Source organism: Solea solea, chromosome 1, assembly GCF_958295425.1.
Source record: "Solea solea chromosome 1, fSolSol10.1, whole genome shotgun sequence".
In the NCBI taxonomy this organism is placed as follows: Eukaryota; Metazoa; Chordata; class Actinopteri; order Pleuronectiformes; family Soleidae; genus Solea; species Solea solea.
Window position 1 is genome coordinate 23912745 of NC_081134.1, and position 22123 is coordinate 23934867.

Here is a 22123-nt window from a genome sequence, read left to right on the forward strand (position 1 = left end):
AGTGCAGGGTGGAAAAAGTATGTGAACCCTTGATTTAATGACTGATTGACCCTCCTTTAGCAGCAATAACCTCAACCAAACGTTTCCGGTAGTTGCCGATCAGACCTGACTGTTGTAGTCAGGAGGAATTTTGAACCATTCCTCTTGACAAAACTGTTTCAGTTCAGCAATATTCTTGGGATGTCTGGTGTGAATCGCTCTCTTGAGGTCATACCATAGCATCTCAATCGGGTTGAGGTCAGGACTCGGACTGGATCACTCCAGAAGGTGTATTTTCTTCTGTTGAAGCCATTCTGTTGTTGATTTACTTCTGTGCTTTGTGTCGTTGTCTTGTTGCTTCCCCCATCCTCTGTTGAGCTTCCGTTGGTGGACAGCTGGCCTTAAGTTCTCCTGCAAAATGTCTTGATAAACTTAAGAATTAATTTTTCCATTGATGATGACAATCTGTCCAGGCCCTGAGGCAGCAAAGCAGCCCCAAACCATGATGCCTCCTCCACCATACTTCACAGTTGGGATGAGGTTTTGATGTTGGTGTGCTGTGCCTTTTTTTTCTCTGAACATAGCGTTGTGTGTTCCTTCCAAAAAACTCAACTTTGGTTTCATCTGTCAACAGAATATTTTGCCAGTAGTGCTGTGGAACATCCAGGTGCTCATTTGCAAACTTCAAATGTGCAGCAATGGGTTTTTAGCATAGCAGAGTAGCATCCTCCGTGTTGTCCTCCCATGAACTCCATTCTTGTTCAATGTTTTACGTATCGTAGGTTTGTCAACAGAGTTGTTAGCATGTGCCAGAGATTTCTGTAATTCTTTAGCTGACACTCTAGGATTCTTCTTCACCTCATTGAGCGTTCTGTGCTGTGCTCTTACAGTCATTGTTACAGGAAGGCCACTCCTAGGGAGAGTAGCGACAGTGCTGAACTTTCTCAATTTGTCTTACCGTGGACTGATGAACATCAAGGCTTTTAGAGATACTTTTTTAACCCTGTCCATTTTTATGCAAGTCAACAATTCTTACTTGTACGGCTTCTGAGAGCTCTTTTGTGCGAGGCATGGTTCACATCACGCAATCCTTCTTGAGAATAGCAACCTCAAAACTGGTGTTTGTTTTTATAGGGCAGGGCAACTTTAACCAACACCTCCAACCTCGTCTCATTGGACTCCAGGTCGGCTGACTCCTGACTCCGATGAGCTCTTGGAGAAGTCATTAGCCAAGGGGTTCACATACTTTTTCCACCCTGCACTGTGAATGTTTATGTTGTGTGTTCAATAAAAACCTAAACATATAATTGTTTGTGAGGTATTAGTTTAAGAAGACTGTGTTTGTCTGTTGTTATGACTTAGATGAAGATCAGATCACATTTTATGACCAATTTGTGCAGAAATCTAGATAATTCCAAAGGGTTCACATACTTTTTCTTGCAGCTGTATGTATGTACTAGAGCAGGGCCACAGGAAATCACACCAACATCTACACAAAAGCTTCCACAATTATCAACATTATAGGGCTGTAACTAATTACATTTAACACAATTATTTGATGGATTTATTGTGGGGGGGGTTGAGTTAACCTAAATTGTTTTAACCATAAAATGTCAGAAAATGTATATACATATCATGTTCAATCTCTGTTTATACAGTAAATATCAAGCCCCTACTGTATATATTCTGGAAACTGTCTATAATGTACTTTTTTATTGTTAATATCTTTCTGCAGTGTACGTTCCTGTAAAAACATGTTTATTTTTTATTATCTCTTTAGTGTCCTTGCTGCTGTAACAATGTAAATTTCCCCACTGCGGGACTAATAAAGGACTATCTTATCTTGTCTTGTCTTGTCTTATCTTATCTTATCTGCATTCATGCACTTATTATTCTAGTTTTAGAAGTGTGCACACATGTCAACATGAATATGAAGCAACATCAGCCAAATATGCAGGAAAAAGATGCTTCCAGTAATTTGAAAATGGTGATAAATACATTTCCCTTGTACCAAACATGGCAACAAGATCGTTTTCAATCATTTATTTACATTATGCTCATTACAATTAAAGCAGCAACTTTTACAACAAGCCTACATAGTTATTTTAAACTGTGTTGTTAAAGTGGGCACACACCTTGATAAGCATTTCTAGTTCCATCCTCAGACTCATCACCTCTAACGTTACCGCAGCAACTCGGCCCACATCAGGATCAGTGACATCATCAGGGAAGCTGAGCCCATCTGGCTGCTGATTGGAGTAACCATAGAGACACAACACGGCTCGTCCTCCCTGTCAGTGGAAAGATAAGGGACGTAATCCGCGGCATTTACTTTTCCAAACTGTTGGGTATGCAATGAGACCTTTGTACATATTTGCTGTGACTTCGTTTTACAAGCGACACACACATACACACACAACAGTGACTAGTGACTTGTAAAGCAGTTGTTTTCAGTGTAACTGAATCATTAGAATCAGTTAATTAAAAAAAATATTTGTTCAGTACTTCCTCCATGACCGGAGCACAGAGTCCGTCTGAAATACAGCAGTAGGGTTTGTGATGCCGGTCGCAATCAACAGTGCTGTCACTAAATACACCAGACTCCTCTGTTAAATGTTGAGATTTTAGACATTACCACAATTAATGTCTTAAGACATTACGACAATTACCAGGGATGGTAATTGTCGGAGATTAACCCACGTTTTTAGGATTGTTAAGTCGTTTTAACTAATCTACAGTTCGGCAATGTTCGGCTTGATTTCTGTGTCAGACGTCACTTCCTGTGACGGCAGTCTGACCAATCGGTGGCCGGCAGTCTGGCGACGTCACGCAGAGTACCTACTCAGTTCACTTGGAACCTCGCCAGAGCACAGGGGTGGACTGGCCATCGGGAGTACCGGGAGTCTGACCAGTGTTTGTACACTGAAGATAAATACACTATATCCCCGGGCCTGCCTGGGAGAGTTACCGTAGTTTTCAAGACAAGGCGCAGCAACATAATAATCCATCATCATAAACAGTATAGTGGTGTTATTAAGGGCTTGCGTGTTTGTTTGTACATCAATGGGGCGAGTTGGCACAGTATCTAGTATCAGTAGCGCAGATTATAGTTATTATTATATTATTGTCCCAGTCCACCCCTGCCAGAGCAGGTACTAAAAAAAAGTACCTGCTACCCGGTGCTATGCTAGTGGAAACACAACTAGAGTAGAGCCGGTGCAAACACACCATTAGTGGAGCCACCATAAGACACCCTGCTCTTAGAGGAAAACAGCTTATGTATTCACTGAATGAACATGTCATCAATTTTCACGTTGGGTTAATGTAACGATCCATGCAGTCATTGGTGGTATTTAAGTTTTCTGATTCCTTGCTGTTACCTGAATGGCATCGACGGTGGCTCTGAACACTGGGTTGTTGTGTTTGACAGTTCTCCAATACTTTGGCCTGTTGGGATTAGTCAGGTTGCAGCCATACTTTTCCAGGATGTTCAGTGCTGTAGACAAACGCTGCAGCGATGCGAGGGTCTGAAGACGCAGACAGAACAGTAAATGTCAATCTAAAATACAAATCTGCAGTGAACATCACATCCAACTGCACCAAGGCTGCGCCGTACAGCTACATCATATCAGTTGGTGAGAAGCAGTCACCTTGGTGCGCTTATGGACAGACTGAGAAAAGCTTGGGAACCACTGCACTACAGTTTTGCCATTCACCCAATCACTGAGCCACCGTTGCCCCCTACTACTAGTCTGACCATTGTACACTGAAGATAAATACACTATCACTTAATTTTGACATTTGCTGGTTGTGCAGTCACAGTGGAATGCTAGTTAGCAATAGCCTTTCATATAATATTATCATGCTAGTATATAACAGCTGTTATACTTCAGAATACACAGTTCACACAGAATAGTTGGTCTTAGAATGAAAATTCTAGAACTGCACAACTAGGGAGAAAACATTTTATTGTGAATATTATAGACAACATTGCTATTTGAGATTTTAATAATCAAACAGTGTTCTGAGATGGACTGGTGAACTGTCCAGGGTGTGACACCACCTACCGCCCTACGTCAGCTGAGATTGGCACAGCACCACCCACGACCCTCATGTGGAGGATAAAGCAGTAGAAGATGGATGGATTAACAGAAAATTAACAGTCATCATTTTTTGTCATCAAATATATTTTTTAGCTTCATTCAAAATAACAGCTGAAGCTCAGTGGGCAGGAAGAGTCGTCTCTGAACTGCAAGGTCTCAAGTTTATGACGCTATTGTGTCTCTCATAAAGACATATTATCCAAAACGATAGCTGCGCTGGCAGCATGTAAATGTGTATAGATAGATAGAAGACGTGCGATGGATGAGTGGTCATCAACACAAGGAGAATCTTATTGTTAAATATAGACATATTAAGTTGAACACACAAACTTTAAAACTGAAACAAAACAAAAACAAACAGTGCAGTGCATTAGTGTTGAATATCCTCCTGAGAACCAAAGAAAAAAAAGGCTCTTCCAGTTTAGTTTTTTGTATGATTTCCTATCTATTTAGGCCTAACAAAAACTCCTTACCATTAAAGGTTTTTCAACATATTTTTAATTTTAATTTCCCAGCATGTCCAGTGTAGTGGACAACAGGATGATTGTAGTTAAACAGTGAAATGACGGACTAACATAGAACATATTCAATCTGTCCTCCAACTGAAACGTACATATAGGTCGTTTTTTCAACCCCTGAAAACGTACATATAGGTCGTTTTCTGAAAACGTGTCTGTGGGTCGTTTTTTTCTAACCCCTGAATGCGACGTAAAGGTAGTATTTTCCAACTCGAATATGCATAGATGTTACTGAGGGTAGGGTTAGGGCAAAAAGACAGGGTTAGGTAGTAAAAATAAAAAAAATATTAAAAAAGTGGTATAGTTAGTCGACCGTGCTCCGGCGCAGCGCTCTCGCCACTGAGCCGACTGCCGGTGCCGACATCGGCGAAGCCATTAGATACGGCGTCTAAGGCGGAAGTGGTTGCTGTTATGTATACAACCGCTAGGGGCGCATGTTTTGAAAACGTAAACATAAGTTGTAATTCCTGCATGCGACCTATATGTACGTTTTATTGGAGGACAGTCTCTACATATTTGCTGACTATCCAACAGCTCTTCAGCCAGGTGCCGTTTGAATACTAGGTATTGCTGGGTGTTCTTAGCGGGTCGATTGAGCTCTTTCCTGCCAGACTTGTATCGGCTCCAAGTGTTTGTGATGGCAGCATCAAAAAAATGATGGCTCACACGTGATGTCCATTTCTTGGTCCTGGTTGGCATGCGAAAAAAGCATTCGGTCCACCCATGTTGTCATTGTATTCTCTGATCACTCCCAGTCGTCTCACCCAGACATAAGCTTTTTCTTTGTTGGACCATCTGCTGCAGTTATCTTCTGGGTCTTTCCCATACTCAAACCATTGACTGCCAGCTCAGGCCCCCTCCGGACCATCGTCACTGATGCTTCTCTCCCCTCTTTTCGCAACTGCTTATCCTCTGGTAGCTGGCATGGCTTTGGTACTCAATTCTTCATAATGGTTCCGGTTGCTGAAAGACCCTTCGCAAGCAAAGCATCCATGAGATTGATTGTTGTGAAATATCAATCAAAGAATACGCAAGTTCCCATGGGAACAGACTCAACCAATCGCAAAATTGTTGCATCTCCAACTCCCAGTCTTTGGTCCTTGAATGTGTTCTTGCCTTGGTACACCTCGAAAATCCAGCACCAGACCAGGAGAGGCAAGGACAAAGGCCAGTAGGGTGTCTGACTGGACAGCGGCCTGTGAAAAGGATGATTTGTTCATCAATGCAGAGTAGACCATGTGACACCTTGGTAAACTTCTAGCTTAGCTGGGAAAACTTTGAAGATTTTGTTGTCGATATACTGCGAAAAGTACTGAATTGGACTCCAGTCTGCACAGTTTTTAGGGTCACCTTGATAAACAGGAAGCCCAGGTAAAACAGGTGTCAATTTATTGTTATGGATGAAAAGAATCATGTTAATAACAGGAGTAAGTGTTAATCTTATCTTTAAGATATCTATTGTAACAATACAATAATAATTTTATTCGATAATAGAATTGAACACATTCGCCTTAAACTAAATAAAACATGGCCCACATAGCACAAGGACGTTGCTGCTCCTACTCTGGCTCTGAGTCTGTCTCCGCATCAGCGGCTGATACTCATTCTCATCCTTATCCTTTTCCTCATCTGACAGCTCCAAACCTGACCCTCCCTCTACTATCCAGTGTAGAATCCTCTCTGTTTCACTTCTTTCTCTGACAACATGTGGAGTCTTTAAAGTCATTAGAATGGTGTCCAGGTGTGTTATTTCAAAACAGAATTTATGAAACACATGTCAATAACAAAATATTGTTATTGACATGATTATACAAGCATATATGCAATTACCATGTTAAAAATAGCAATAGATAATATTTGACTTACCATAAAATGTGGTTGTTGGTATGTCAGCCATTTTGAAGGAAAAAAAAAACAGGACCGAAAAGCCCAGGATGTCCAAACTTGTGAACAAAATGACATTGACATTTATTGCACTAGTATCACCATGTTTTGAGGATTTTATGAATATCATATCCCAAGTTGATGTTCTTTATGACTCACTGCAGAGCTGAAACTGAGATGAAATACTAACAAAGAAAACAAAAGCACAGAGAGAGCGTAGACCTCTACCAAGGTTTGAATACTTCCGTGTCACCAGAAGACTGTCTGGATCTGTATAGAACATTACCTGCTTATAGCTGTTACAATCTTACACAAGCATGGCAAAATTCTTCCTGATTTGTTTAGATGTCAAATATGAGATATACACATGTGAACAAAGCCTTATAAGTATGAACAAACAACACATCACATCTTGAAGCTGAACGAGTTCTTTTTTACAGTTACAGTTTTGCCCATTATGTGGGGAAAATGTAGATTTTTTTGTGATGTCATGAGTAGGTAGATTCTTACCTAAATTAATGGGATCATACTTGGGTGATCACCTACACATCGCTAACACGCAAGGACAAACAGATGACAGATAAACCCACAGCCATGAAAACAGAACCTGCTTGGCAGAGGGTAACAAACTAACAGAGATGTTGACCCTGTTCTGGTCTCTGTCTGGTATTTCTGGGGATATTTGATGAAACTTGTTCCCTCTCACCTCCTTTCTGTTGCTGCCAGAGCTATTTTCTATGACCATGGTCTCTGCAGAGATGTGTTGATATTTGGAGCAGGGTGGTAAAGGCAGATTAGCAATGGCCATCACTCCAGCTCGCACCTCCACCACCCTGCCCCCTGAGTAAAGACCCACTTCAGCCCGACTCCGTACCTCCTGGAGCTGCTCGGACAGAGAAGGCATCCTACACACACACGCACACACACACACATATACAAACGTACAATGTCAGTGAAACCTTACACTTGCTAATCAGCTTTTCATTCCCTGCAATGCTGCAGCTAAACTGTTGTGTTTCACAGTTGTGTCATGTCACTCTCATGTAACTGTCATGTTACTGTCTGGTAAATGTCATGTAACTGTCATTTAACTGTCATGTAACTGTCATGTCACTCTCATGTAACTGTCATGTTACTGTCTGGTAACTCTCATGTAACTATCATGTAACAGTCATGTAACAGTCATGTAACTGTCATGTCACTCTCATGTAACTGTTATGTAACTGTCATGTCACTCTCATGTAACAGTCATGTAACTCTCATGTAACTGTCATGTAACTCATGTAACAGTCATGTAACTCTCATGTAACTGTCATGTAACTCTCATGTAACTCTCATGTAACTGTCATGTAACTTTCATGTAACTATCATGTCACTCTCATGTAACTGTCATGTAACTCTCATGTAACTATCATGTCACTCTCATGTAACTGTCATGTAACTCTCATGTAACTCTCATGTAACTATCATGTCACTCTCATGTAACAGTCATGTAACTCTCATGTAACTGTCATGTAACTCTCATGTAACTGTCATGTAACTCTCATGTAACTATCATGTCACTCTCATGTAACTTTCATGTAACTCTCATGTAACTATCATGTCACTCTCATGTAACTGTCATGTAACTCTCATGTAACTTTCATGTCACTCTCATGTAACTGTCATGTTACATGACATGAGTTCCATGAGACATGAGACATATAGTTCCTAGGCGCCATGCTAGCGGCAGCTTGACAAAGCAGCTCCCTCAGTGTATTAGTGTATTTTTCGCATCTGGAGTGACACTTTCCATGTACTCCGCTACTTTTGTGCGGTTTCTGTGGCTCTTCTGTTACTTTTTTTAACTTTTTGGTGGCGAGACGGACGCACAGCGCAGCGGTGGCATTGTTCACACACGCGACCAGCTGATCGCGCTGAGGGAGCCGGCACTCTTGATCACAACACTGCCCGAACTTCCGAAGGAACTGAAGTGGAAGCGTCGGGGCTGCAGAGCCGGAGCCAAAGTGAGAGCCAAAGCAGGAGGTACAAACCAGCCGTACCTGCAATAATCACGGGGAATGTGAGATCTCTGGGGAACAAAATGGACGAGCTCTGCACGCTTGTGAGGACCAGCTGGGTGTTCAGGGAGAGCAACCTCATGTGTTTCACTGAGACATGGCTGCACTCACACTTCACCGAGCACAGCGTGGCAGTACTGGGCTTTAAGACTGTGCGGGCGGACAGAGATGCTGCGCTGAGTGGCAAGAAGAAAGGGGGTGGCGTTGCTGTATAAGTGAATGAGAAGTGGTGTCACCCCGGACATGTCTGTGAGAAGGAGCGTCTGTGTAGCTCGGACATCGAACTTTTGGCTGTGGGAATGCGCCCATACTACCTCCCCAGGGAATACACTTCTGTGATCGTTGTGGCTGTCTACATCCCTCCCTCAGCTGATGCAGCAGCAGCAGTAGACGGTGTCCACTCTGCTGTGTCCAGATTACAGACACAGCATCCCACTGCATTTATCACCATCACTGGGGACTTTAACCACACCAACCTGGACTCTGTTTTACCAACCTTCCACCAATATGTCGAATGCCCCACCAGAGACAATAAAACAATTGACCTTTTGTATGCAAATGCTAGGGATGCATACACCGCCACTGCCCTTCCCCCCTTGGCTTGTCTGATCACAACCTGGTCCAGCTGACTCCCAGGTATGTCCCTGTAGTGAAGAGGCTTCCTGTTGCCGTCCGCTCAGTGAGAAGGAGTACACAGGAGGCTGACATGGCTCTGCAGGACTGCTTTGAGTCTACTGATTGGGATGCGCTCTGCTTGCCACATGGGGAGGACATCAACTCCATGACAGACTGCATCACAGATTATATCAGGTTCTGTGAACACACGGTTCTCCCTGCCCGGACTGTCCATTGCTTTCTCAACAACAAAACTTGGATTACCAGAGATCTGAAGACTCTCCTCAACAAAAAGAAAAAGGCCTTCAGACATGGGGACCAGGAGGAGCTGAGGAGGGTACAGCGTGACCTTAAGGAGAAGCTGAGGCAGAGCAAAGACACCTACAGGAGGAAGCTGGAGTCCAAACTCCAGCAGAATGACATGAGGGACGTGTGGTCCGGAATGAAGACCATCACTGGATTCAACGTGAAGGAGAAACCCACAGAGGGCTAATCAGCTGAACCTCTTCTTCAACAGCTTCAGCTCACAGTCTTCAACTGAGCCCCCTGCTGCTTCCCCCACACATCACACCTCCCTCCCTCCCCCTGCCTCTACCCCTCCCCCCTCTGCCCCCCCCGGAGAACCGCTTGGACACTGTATCACCTCCCCCCCACCTCTCCACCTCTCCCCCACCACCTTTCCGTGACAACCACCCAGGTCAGAAGACAGCTGGAGAGACTGCAGCAGAACAAGGCTGCAGGCCCGGACGGTCTTAGCCCCAGGCTACTGAGGGCTTGTGCTACCCAGCTGGCTGTGATCCTGCAGCACCTCTTCAACCTGAGCCTCCAACAGGGGATGGTCCCAGCGCTGTGGAAGACATCATGCCTGGTTCCTGTCCCCAAGACAAAGTCATCAGCATCTTGTAAACCCAGGGACTACCACCCAGTGGCTCTGACGTCCCATGTGATGAAGGTGCTGGAGCGGCTGGTCTTGGCCCACCTCAGACCGCAGGTAAAGTCCTCACTGGACCCGCTTCAATTTGCTTATCGGCCCAACCTTGGGGTGGATGATGCCCTCATATGTCTGCTGCATCGAGCTCAGTCTCACCTGGATGGTGCTGGAGGCACTGTGAGAATCACTTTCTTTGATTTCTCCAGTGCTTTCAACACCATCCAGCCACTGTTACTGGGAGAGAAGTTGCGGGGGGTGGGGGTGGACACGCCCACCATCTCCTGGATCACTGACTACCTGACAGGCAGACCACAGTTTGTCCGACTGGGTTGTAGTTTGTCTGATGTGGTGGTTAGTGATGTAGGAGCCCCACAGGGAACTGTGATGTCCCTCTTCCTGTTCACCATATACACCTCAGACTTTAAATATGACTCTGTGTCATGCCACTTGCAGATGTTCTCCGATGACTCTGCGGTGGTGGGGTGTATAAGGGATGGACAGGAGGGGGAGTACAGGACAGTGGTAGCTGACTTTGTGAAGTGGGCCAGTGAGAACCACCAGAGGACAGCTCCACAACCTTTAAGGGTACTGGGGGAGGACATTGACATGGTGGAGGAATACAAATTCCTTGGTGTGAGGCTGAACAACAGACTGGACTGGAAGGCTAACACCAGTGCTGTGTACAGGAAGGGGATGAGCAGGCTCTTCTTTCTGAGGAGGCTGTGATCCTTTGATGTATGCAGCGAGATGTTGGAGTAATTTTACCAGTCTGTTGTGGCCAGCACACTGTTCTTTGCTGTGGTGTGCTGGGGGAGCAGCACCATCATTGGCTGCAAACAGGACACAGTGGAAACGGTGGTGGAAAGGAGGATGCTAAATAAGCTTTTTTCCATCACGGATAACCCCGATCATCCTCTCCACCACATCCTCCAGGCCCAGGAGAGCACATTCTCCAAGAGATTCAGACAGCTCCGCTGTCACAAGGACAGATTCAGGAAGTCATTCCTGCCACCAGCCATCAAGACTTACAATAAAAAACGTGCACATTTTCTCTCCGTGAAACACGTGCACATTTTCTCTCCGTGACATACGGTATGCCATTCCTTTATTATTGCACTATTATTTCCCCACTGTTGCACATTTTACATTTCATGTTTATAATATTTGTTTGTATTGCTGCTATGTTGAAACAATTTCCCCTTGGGGAGGAATACATTATTTCTATTCTATTCTATTCTATTCTATGTAACTGTCATGTCACTCTCATGTAACTGTCATGTAACTCTCATGTCACTCTCATGTAACATTCATGTAACTGTCATGTTACTCTCATGTAACTGTCATGTAACTCATGAAACATGACTGCACTGTACTCTAATGTGTATGACTGTTTCCACTATCAATTCAACTGTTGATCATTCCCCATGGTTTATTGTTATGCCTATAAAATGTCAGAAACATCCTCAAATGTCTTATATAACATAATATAATATAATATAATATGATTTGAGTTGATATGAAATTATATGACATAATATAACATAACATGACATGATAATAATATAATATAATATAATACAATATAATATAATATAATATAATATAATATAATATAATATAATATAATATGATTCAAAATAACGGTAAAAATGCCGTGTGAATTCTCATTATTTCCATAGTTGCCGCAACAGCAAGGTGTTAGTGATAAAAAAAATGAAGACTGAAACTAATTAACATACAAATTAATTTGTATTGTAATATGTAATATGTAATATATATATATATATGTGTGTATATATATATATATACCTGCTGCTGAACATGCAGTTACACATTCAACTGCATCTTATTATGTATCACAGTGCTGTATACCTATATATATATATATATATATATATACCTATATATCTATATATAGCTATATATATATATATATATATATATATATATATATATATATATATACACACACATATATATGTATATATATACCTATATATAGATATATAGGTATATATATAGGTATACAGCACTGTGATACATAATAAGATGCAGTTGAATGTGTAACTGCATGTTCAGCAGCAGGTACACGATATGGAGCAATGGTTGAGCTGCAGTAGTAAAATAATACATTATCACGAGAGCGGAGTGTGTCTGTTGCGACGATGCTGCTGCTGCTGATGATGATGATGATGCTGCTGCTGCTGATGATGATGATGGTGATTTTGCTGTTTTTACCTCTGCAGTGGAGTGAACGCCGTGTCTGCTCCGTCAAACAGCTGATTTCAGTCACTCGGTCACGTCTGTCACTGAATGAAACGCTGCTGCTCCCCTCCTCTTCCTCCTCCTCTCCTCACCTCCAGTGAAAACACACTGTGCTCTTATCATCCATGGCTCTCATCATGACTCTCCCCTGCACTCAGGCTCTTGCAAACATGGCCGCAGCGTCGGTGACGTCATGAGCTGGCGCGCAGCTACGACATCCGTTATTACTAAAATGAACAGATCTCTGTATCTTCAAAATTAGGTCAACAAGAAGATGCTTTTGATTAAAGGTTTTTTGAAGACAATGGTGAAGTGCTGAGGCTTTTTAAGGAGGAAGGATTTCCTTATGGTTTAGTATTCTATTCCTAACTAATGAAAGGCAACCTGTGAATTCATACTTATCAGTGTAACTTTACATGCATGGAGTTGAATTAATAAGTAACAAATGTACCAGAATGTCAGAAAAAGGAAAATAACACAGAACTCTCACTTCAAAGACGTCAGTGGTCTTCTTAAAATGTACTATATCGAAGGAAATGAGAGAACTTTATCTTATTTTACTCTTCAATCCAACAAATGTTTATCCAAGGATTCCAAATGTGTTTCCAGGATTTTAGATATCAGTGACAAATGCTCTGTCTGTAAGATCGCAATAAAAACATGTATTAAAGTGATACAATGTAGTATCTCTAACCTTCAAATAATGTCTCCAAAGACATTTTGAATTGATTGTGACCCTAAGCCCTGGTCATATGCTGTTAAATTAAATTTGTTCCAATAACATTTGTATACGTGCAGAGGGTGATCCACACGTATTTCTTGATTTGTGTTTCACGTTTTGAGATCCACAAATAAATAAAAAATCCCATTTGATTTTTAAAAATATAGATCTGTATTTGTAAATAATATGACATTTGTAAAACTGGAAATTGCATTTGTGAATTTGGATTCCGCATTTGTGGATCGCCAGCACACGCATCCCTCTCTTTCCACAGTTATGGATTTTTGAGACTAGCATTTGTCTCAATAATGCCTCCCTGCATCAGCAGGTGGCACTGTTTTACAAGTAGAATCTAAAGGCTTAGGCACATAGATATACATAATAAAGGCTAGATCTTCTTATGTCTTATGGTGCTCTGCTACTCACATGCTTTGTAAGTATGTACTGATGTGTGTTTAGCTTTGAAACAGTCATTCATTGTTGATATTTCACCCTTCAGAGCGGTGATGGGGATAGATACAGAGCACATACACATACAGTATGTTCACTTATGAAATGTCCAGTGTAATAAAGGACACCATGTGTGTGTGTGTGTTCACAGGTGTGCTTCTAAACTCAGACCATATTTTGAGTGTGTTTTTTTTAAACTGCACAAAAAGTAACCGTTAATGTGTATATTTTATTAAAATATATGAATGTGAATAGACAATGTGCTCTTGCATGTTAAAGTGAGTGAGTGTGTTTCTTTTCTGTGATTTTCTTACAGAATGTAGCGTGAGCAGTCACGACTGGTGACAACAAAATGCACACAACAAAAGAAGAAATCACATGAACATATTTATTTGTCTTGCATATCACGTCCCTAAAATTCATTACCTATCATTATGTAGACTTAGAAATAATGCATTGACTAATCATCAACACACAGGCTAATGTTTAACAAAGTAGATGATAATGGAAGAGACATTAAGAAACAAAAGAATGAGAGCAGAAGCAGGTTTGTAAGGTTGTACCTTATCTAACTGTACAGAAACAACGTTTACAAGAACAAATACAAATGGATTGTGTGGAGATTCACCTACTGTAGTCACTGCAGTGCAGCAGTTATCATCAATCATTAGTTTCCCAATTCATCGAATAGTTGTTTGGTCCATAAAATGTCAGGAAAGTCTTTTGTCCACGAACCAAAATGATTCCGTTTGAATGGTTTATTTGTTTTCTACAGAGCAAAGAAAACGTCAAAGATTCTCATTTGAGAAGCTGAAAAATCAGAGGACTTGTTTTAATGACTAAAAAACACTCAAAATGATTAATCAAAGATTCATCATTTCCCACACGTGCATATGGTTACTTTCAGACATGGATTGTATAGAATATTGCTGCTGTGATAAAAACAATTTCCACAAAAACCAGAGCTTGGACCTGGTGTGGTTTTCTGTTGGAAAACTATATAGTGGCTGAAAGTAAATGCGGTGAGTGAAGTATGCAAATCTCCAGAACCACATCAGATTTTTCTACTAAACAGAGACAAAAACACATGAAACAAAAAATAAGAGAGAGCAAAAAAAAAATAAAAGCAATCATCAGCTCATACTGTGCAGGGTTTTTTCACCTTCTCATAAATTATCTGTTTTTTTATGAAAAGGCACGCCTTTAATGTACTGAGATGTTAAAAGCAACACATGGCTCTTAGTTACTCTTATAAAAAAAATGCAATCATGTAGTAATAACAATAATAATCATCCCATTCAAATCTTCACCTGGAAAGAAATGTATAATTCATGTTTCTACACTCTGTGTGTAGTGTGTGCAAACACTGTCATTCCAATGATTGCACAGCTGATCCTATAAAAACAGGACTGTACACAGTCCTTTGATTCAAGTACCTGAAGAATGCCAGTAGGGTTCACTGTTGTGCAACCTTTATAATACTTTCTTACCAATACTTAGAAACGTAAGAAACACAAAGCACTCCACAGGTCAGTTATTTCAACAATATTCCACCTGAATTCTTGCACATAATTCCTTCTCACACATTTTAATTCAACTAAAGATTTGAATGTATTTGATTCTATGGCTTTAGCTTGGGATACATGCAGTGCGTGTTGCACCCTCGTAACCAAACTTACAAACAAGCATTTTGCCTAACCTGTTGCGTTGTACCCAAACTGTCTGTCTGTGCTTTCAGACATCTAGCCAGCATGTCCATGTTGGCTTATATGTGGGTTGACAATGTTTGCCCACCTCAAGCCCATGTCCACAGAGTCCTCTTTCCAGACTACCTGGGTACTAAGTTGGCTTCAAGTGGGCATGGGCTTGAGGTGGGCCAATTATAGAGGTCCTGTATGGTTTCAGTAACATGCGCCCCACATGGGAAGCCACAGACAAACCCGCCTGGCACCCATGTTGTCAGCCTGAATATAAGCCCTACTGGGATCATGTTCCCAGACTTCAGAATGGAACTCGATTTTTCTAATTTCAGGCAAATAAATAATAATATTATTGAAAAAGCTAAAAAAAAAAAAAAAATAAATAGAAAAAAAAAATGATGTTCATTAATCAGCAGCAAGAAGACCCGGGTTCACAACCCGGTCAGAACAACAGTATTTCTGCATGGAGTTCACATGTTCTCCCTGTGTGTGTGTGTGTGTGTGTGTGTGTGTGTGTGTGGGTGGGGGTTGGTTTGTCCAGGTTGTCAGGTTTCCTCCCACAGTCCATAAACATGCAGATTTGGGTAAATTAGGTAAATTGGACACTCTAAATTGACTGTAGGTGTGAGTGTGAAAGTGAATGGTTGTTTGTCTCTATCGGAGCTTTTCCACCGGCTCGGCTCGCCTCGCCCCGGCACGGTTAAGTTGTGTTTCCACGAGCATAGTATCTTTATTTTTTTTTTTTAGTACCTGCACTGACTGCCGGCCACTGATTGGTCAGAGTGACGTCACGGGAAGAGACTGAATCAAGCTGAACAGTGCCGAACTGTAGATCAGTTAAAAAGACTGAACAATCCTAAAAACGTGGGTTCATCTCCAACAATTACCAGGGAAATGTCTAAAATCTCAATATTTAACAGAGGAGTCTGGTGTGTTTAGCGACAGCACTGCTGATCATGAGCGGCATCACAAACCCTGCCGCTGTGTTTCAGTTAGGCAGAGTCTGTGCTCCGGTACTGAACTAATATTTTTAATTAACTGATTCTAATGATTCAGTTCCTCTGAAAACAACTGCTTTACAAGTCACTAGTTTGTGTGTGTGTCAGGTGTAAAACAAAGTCACAGCAGTTTCATGCAGCTATGCAGTGATGACTCCCCCATTGAGTAGGTACTATTTCGTAGTGGAAAACCAACCTAAACCGTGACGTGCCGAGGCCAGGCCAGGCGAGCTGGGACCATAGGTGGAAAAGGGGCTTAAGTGTCTCTGTGATGGGACTGGCGACCAGTCCAGGGTGTGACCCACCTACACTATGTCAGCTGGGATCGGCACCAGCATCACCCACGACCCTCATGTGGAGGATAAAGCGGTAGAAGATGAGTGAGTGAGTGAGTGGATAAACCATCTTTAATAAGATACCAGTCTCACAGAGACCAAAACCGACAATGTTTTCTTGGGTGATCTGTAAACTCTGCTGACCCTGCCTGGACACAATACTTGAACAGTGGCTAATCAGTTTGTTTGGATTGAAAATATGGTTACAATGTTCACCCACATAAGAATTAAGCCTCACTCAACTGTAAGACGGGCATCAAAATGAAGGAGGAGCCACTGACAGGCAGTGTTGTTTCATTGTATAGACATGTGCAAACATGGCTATTTCAGGACCCACAATTCATTCTGTTCTAAGAGTGATAGGAGCAAGACTGTTCTCCTGTATCATGTGCTTGTGTTTGATTTGTGTCCCCATCACAAAAAATTTTTATATTGAGATAATAGTGAGTAAGCAAAGAAAAGGTTCAAAAAAGATATGTCCATTTCAATATAAAACTGAAAGTTAGACCTTTTGAGCTGAACACATGAACTCTCCAGAACACTCTGATTCACACAAGGCTTTGTTTTTGCTTACGTCCAGTGTTCTTCTAGTGCCAGACCCAAACTGAAATCAAAAATCAAATCAGACCGATATCTGATATCAGATATCTGTGAGACAGATATGATCAAGACAGTGGACATGTGCTCCTGACTCTCCTCCATGTCCCACAAACGCCACACTGCTTTTGTCACTATTTTGTGCCAAGACAAGGATTAGAGTCAAAAAGTCTCATGTGATATGCAAAAAGTGCATTACTCCACAAAAAGTGCATTACTCCACAAAAAGTGCAACAACTCTTCACACTTTAATGCATCTTTGTCCACAGCTGCAGAGCCCACAGTTTTATTTATCATCTCTTTATCTCGCCCATCAGCATCCCTGTCTGTAAACAAGCATGTGACCTCTGAAGTCACATGCTTGTTTCACAGGGCGGAGACACGCTTCCATCCACAACAATGTGGTTCTCTGGTTTTCCTCCACTCTGTTCTGCTCCCTCTGCTCCTCCTCTCTCCTCCACTCCTTCCACAGTGAGCAGCTCTTGAGTGCAGTTGAGGGGGCTTGCTTTGCCTGACAGTGGGCCAGTGCTGCTGCCTGGCCCGGTGGCAGACCTCTCCATGTGATTCCTTCCCTGGTGGCTTAAACCCGTGAGCTGTCCTTCACCTTCTAAGCCCTTGGCTGCTGAGCTCTCACCTCCCCCCTGGGAGGAGCTTGGACTGAAGGACTGCCGGGCCAAAGATGGAGATTGCAGGATCGCTAAAGGAGATTTAACTTCCTGAGTTACAGAACTATGAGGTGTAGAAAACCTAGAAACGATGTCATCGTGAAGTAGCTGAGCCACTTTGGCTGAGCCTGTAGAAACAGGGGTCGCTACAGGTGTCATCACAGGCATCAGCACATCATCCTCAGAACCGATGAGGTCGACATTTAGAGCTCTTGTCTTGTGAGGGTTGCTGTGACCTTGCAAGAAGCTGCCGATGTGATCATAGGTCCTTCCAAATTTTTCCTCACTCTGTGGCTTTAAGTCCATATCTCCAGTGGCACTTACTCCAGAGCTTGACACAAACTCATACAAGCCCTTTTTGAAGAGGGTCCCTGTCTGGACACTGTCTGAGCCCCCCGTCACTTCCATAGCGCTTATTTGGCTTAGATCCAAAGGAGGGGGGATTGGATGTTGTCTAGATCCATTTTGATTTCGTTCAGCACTACGTTGAGGAGAACTTCTTTCTCCTCTTTTCACTGGAACGTCCCCGATCGCGTTGGAGAATGTCTTGATAACGTTAAGCTCAGGCGAATTCTGTTGCACTTGAGTCGATGTAATTGTTTTCATCTCCAGTGACACTTTGCTGACGTTTGCCGTCTTGTTGTCTGTCTCTTCCAGACTTTTTGCGCTGAGGTGTTGAGGGGTTGTTTTGTTGGATGAGAGCTTGACTCGCTCTGGAGAGCCCTGCTGAGCTACTTCCTGGTAATGAGAATGTTGAGACCTGCCTTGACTGCACACCTCTGCGCTGGGGTATTGCCTCTGGTAGCTGTAGCGGCTTGGTGAGAGGTGGTTATCCACAGGACACTTACTGTCCTCCCTCTTTTCTACCAGCACATCTGTGAGTTCCATACTACGTGCAAATGCATCCTTAAGGTTAATTGAAATAATGCTTCCACTCCGTTTGGCCCTTTCAAGAGCTTCCCTCCTCTTGATGGCCTTCTCCTGCCTTTTCTGCTCACGGTAGAATTCAGAGAAGTTGTTGACAATGATTGGGATGGGAAGGGCGATGACCAACACACCGGCTATGCAGCAGAGCCCTCCTACTATCTTGCCCAGCAACGTTTGAGGGTAAATGTCTCCATAGCCAACAGTGGTCATAGTAATTGTAGCCCACCAGAAGGATGCAGGGATACTGGTGAATTTGGTGGCGTCCTCGTCCTTCTCAGCAAAGAACACCAAACTAGAGAAGATCATAATGCCCATGGCTAAGAAGAGGATCAACAGACCCAACTCATTGTAGCTCCTTCGCAAAGTGAAGCCTAAAGACTGGAGTCCGGTTGAGTGCCTGGCCAGCTTCAGTATTCTCAGGATCCTCATGATTCGAAAGATCTGAACGACACGGCGCACATTCTGGAACTGCATCACGTTCTTGTTGGACTCAGTTAGGCAGAGGGTCACGTAGTAAGGCAGAATAGCCAGCAAGTCAATGATGTTCAGCGGTGCTTTGATAAAATTCCACTTGTTTGGTGCAGAGAGCAGACGCAGGATGTACTCCATGGTGAACCAGGCAATGCACACAGCCTCCACGTGGGCCAGGCTGGGGTTGTCATTGTACTGGCCAAATTCATCCACCACCTGCAGCTCTGGCAGCGTGTTGAGAGACAGTGAGATGGTGGAAATGACTATGAACAGGATGGAGATCATGGCCAGGACCTGCAAGACAAAGACAACATTGTAAGTTAAACAATTACTTGTCACTTTAAGGATGTCAGTGTGTCCAGACTGTATCTTTACAACCTTTGTTCAAATTGAAAGTGTTTGTCAAATTCTCCAGACGATGAATGCTGATGATTCATTTTTCATTAAAGACGTAGGCTGGGTTTGGAGTTAAATATCGGACGTAACTGAGCCAAACTGGGGTTTGCTTGTGGCCGATTTTTCATTAAACTGATCAACCCGTTACATTTTGTGTAACTGTGATTAGCCATTTACAATTCACACATCTCTCATTTTTTATTGTCGTAATATTGTTTTTTATGTATTATATTGTTCTTTCATTACATATGTCATGCATTTATACATGATTGTTATCTAAAATACAAATGTGCACTGCAGTGCAGACACAAAATGAAGATTTCAGACAGTGTTTTTAAATATATTTATTCAAGTATTCATTTCTCAGGACCATATATAACCAAATCCATTGCTCTTACTCTAAAACATCTTATATGCTATGTAAAATATAAAGAATACAGAATGCAATAATCAATTCAATTACAAAACAAGGTATTTCATTCTCACACTTTACGCTCATCTGGATATAATGCTTGAACCACCTTCCATTAATAATTACTATCATTGTATCAGATCAGATTTCATTGTCATATTTTCTCATGTGAATCCTGTTAACTGAGGTTTGAACAAGCTCGATAAAGGAGATGAATTTTCTTAAAGTCAGGAAGTGGTGTGAATATTTGTTTTTCCAAATTACAAACCTAGCATTTTAAGATAATTAAAGCTCAGCGCATCATACAGAAGCATATATATATATATATGTGTGTATATATATATATATATATATATACATATATATATAAATATATATATAAACATAGTGTAATAATGAATCTGAAACCTATTTGACATGTTTGTGTTTTGCTACCATTTGTGTATCTGCATGAATATTTTGAGTCAAATGCAGACAGAGAGGATATTTAAACGCATTTCTGTGAAAGAAAGAGGACTGAGGGGATTCAACAGGCGCATGCAAACATTCTCCGTTCTAAAATGCTAACGATGAAGAAGAAGGCAAGCGAAGTGAAATCGCTGAAGCATGTGGACTCTGACTCTGACTCTCTGCAGCTCTTGCAAGGACATTTCAGGATAATTATAATAGGATTGTGTTGCTATCTATAGAAAGGATAGAAAGAGGTTAGAAGTGGTTACTCATTCTTTCCTCCTGCAACAGGAAGAATCAGGCAACAGTCTGACACAACACACAACAAGATTTAACAGTGTAAGGATGGTATATACAGTATAATGGCTGAGAGGTGATGTTTCTGAATGGACTTTGAAAACTTTTATGCGTGCTGAGACATGACGGATGTTGCATTCAAAACCGAGTGGATTGATCATGAGAAACATAGTAAATTTTCAAACATTTCACCTTTGAAATGTTTGAAATGTTTAAAAGAAAACATAAATTGAGTTTCCTTGATCTCATTAATCCAACTGCAAAGGCTTCAGTGTGTGTGTGTGTGTGTGTGTGTGTGTGCGTGTGCGCGCACGTGTTTTTAATATACCATTACTTCTCTGTTGCTTGTAGGATAAAAATATGCTCATTACAATTCCATTATTCATGAGCTTGGATAGTAAGAACGTTATTGATTATTCTGTGAATAGTCTGTGTTTATAAAGCATATTTCTAATCTTAATGGCCACTCAAAGCTGCTTTACACCACACTTTTAATATTTCATACAGTGCAGTGCTGTTTTCTGTCACACATCAATCGATTATGCAATCAATGCAACTCAAAGTGCTTCACAGGACAGAGACAATCGACAAGACAACAAGTATCTCAACCCACATATGGCTGGTATTTTGTATTATGTATTAAAAATGTACTGGGGAAGTGAATAAGTGAGGAAAAGGAATCAGGAAAGAAGTGAGGAAACTCACAAACTAAAGGGAAAACTAAAATAACAAGAGTTCAAATAATTAAAAAGGTAGCTCTTAAGTTTGCTTTTATAAATGTTAAAATTGTCACACATGGTTCACACATGGCTCAGTTGCTTACCCAGGACAACACTGACATACAAACAAAGACAAAGACATACTTCACAATGGAACTCTTCAGCTGAGTCTGCAGGGAGCGACAGTTAACTGAAGAACAAAAACACGTGGTCATTGCATTTAAATATATATTACATACAGTAATGTAGTGATGTATCTTCTATAAATTATAAAGCTTTTATGAATGTTTAATTGATTTTGCGTGCACCTTCTTTTGTATTCTCTTGTTTTATGATGTGTTTTTTCTTCATTTGTGTTGTATAATTCCTTATAGTCAGTTGGGTCACTCTGTAACCTTGATTATATCATTCACAGCATAACGATTCATTTTGTTACTGCTTATACTTTAACATTTACTTTTGATTCCATGATAAGCTCAATGTAAATGAGAGCTTTCTTGAACTTGGGGATCCCTCCAAAAACATGTCCCAACCCATTATTTGGGAATGACATTGATTTTCTGTGCCTCAGTCTCAGGGCTGTTATCAGTGCCATGTCAAAGGACACCCATCATTACATTACACAGTGCA

General features: G+C 41.7%; 2 protein-coding genes and 2 long non-coding RNA genes across 6 annotated transcripts in view; 1 reads left to right on the forward strand and 3 right to left on the reverse strand.

The window, feature by feature from the left end:
* LOC131462689 (E3 ubiquitin-protein ligase RNF31) overlaps nucleotides 1-12453 on the reverse strand; it is a 62850-nt gene extending 50397 nt beyond the window's left edge. For all 3 annotated transcript variants that reach the window (XM_058634127.1, XM_058634144.1, XM_058634136.1), the window contains exons 1-4: nucleotides 12329-12453; nucleotides 7191-7389; nucleotides 3360-3506; nucleotides 2115-2270 (exon numbers count right to left, since the gene is read on the reverse strand). In XM_058634127.1, coding sequence (XP_058490110.1) covers nucleotides 2115-2270; nucleotides 3360-3506; nucleotides 7191-7388 — 501 coding nt within the window. In that variant the 5' untranslated portion in view covers nucleotide 7389; nucleotides 12329-12453. The remainder of the gene's footprint in view (nucleotides 1-2114; nucleotides 2271-3359; nucleotides 3507-7190; nucleotides 7390-12328) is intronic.
* Nucleotides 4563-7184, reverse strand: LOC131462706 (uncharacterized). The gene is made up of 2 exons (XR_009240906.1): nucleotides 6467-7184; nucleotides 4563-5796 (listed from the first exon to the last, which is right to left on the reverse strand). It is a non-coding gene; the product is annotated as an uncharacterized LOC131462706 (long non-coding RNA).
* On the forward strand, nucleotides 10743-13693 carry LOC131462704 (uncharacterized). The gene is made up of 2 exons (XR_009240905.1): nucleotides 10743-11182; nucleotides 12337-13693. It is a non-coding gene; the product is annotated as an uncharacterized LOC131462704 (long non-coding RNA).
* Nucleotides 13694-17365: 3672 nt separating this feature from the next.
* LOC131464622 (potassium voltage-gated channel subfamily B member 2-like) overlaps nucleotides 17366-22123 on the reverse strand; it is a 15618-nt gene continuing 10860 nt past the window's right edge. Inside the window, exon 3 of the mRNA XM_058637246.1 lies at nucleotides 17366-19513. Within this exon, the coding sequence (XP_058493229.1) occupies nucleotides 17510-19513 (2004 nt within the window). The 3' untranslated portion in view covers nucleotides 17366-17509. The remainder of the gene's footprint in view (nucleotides 19514-22123) is intronic.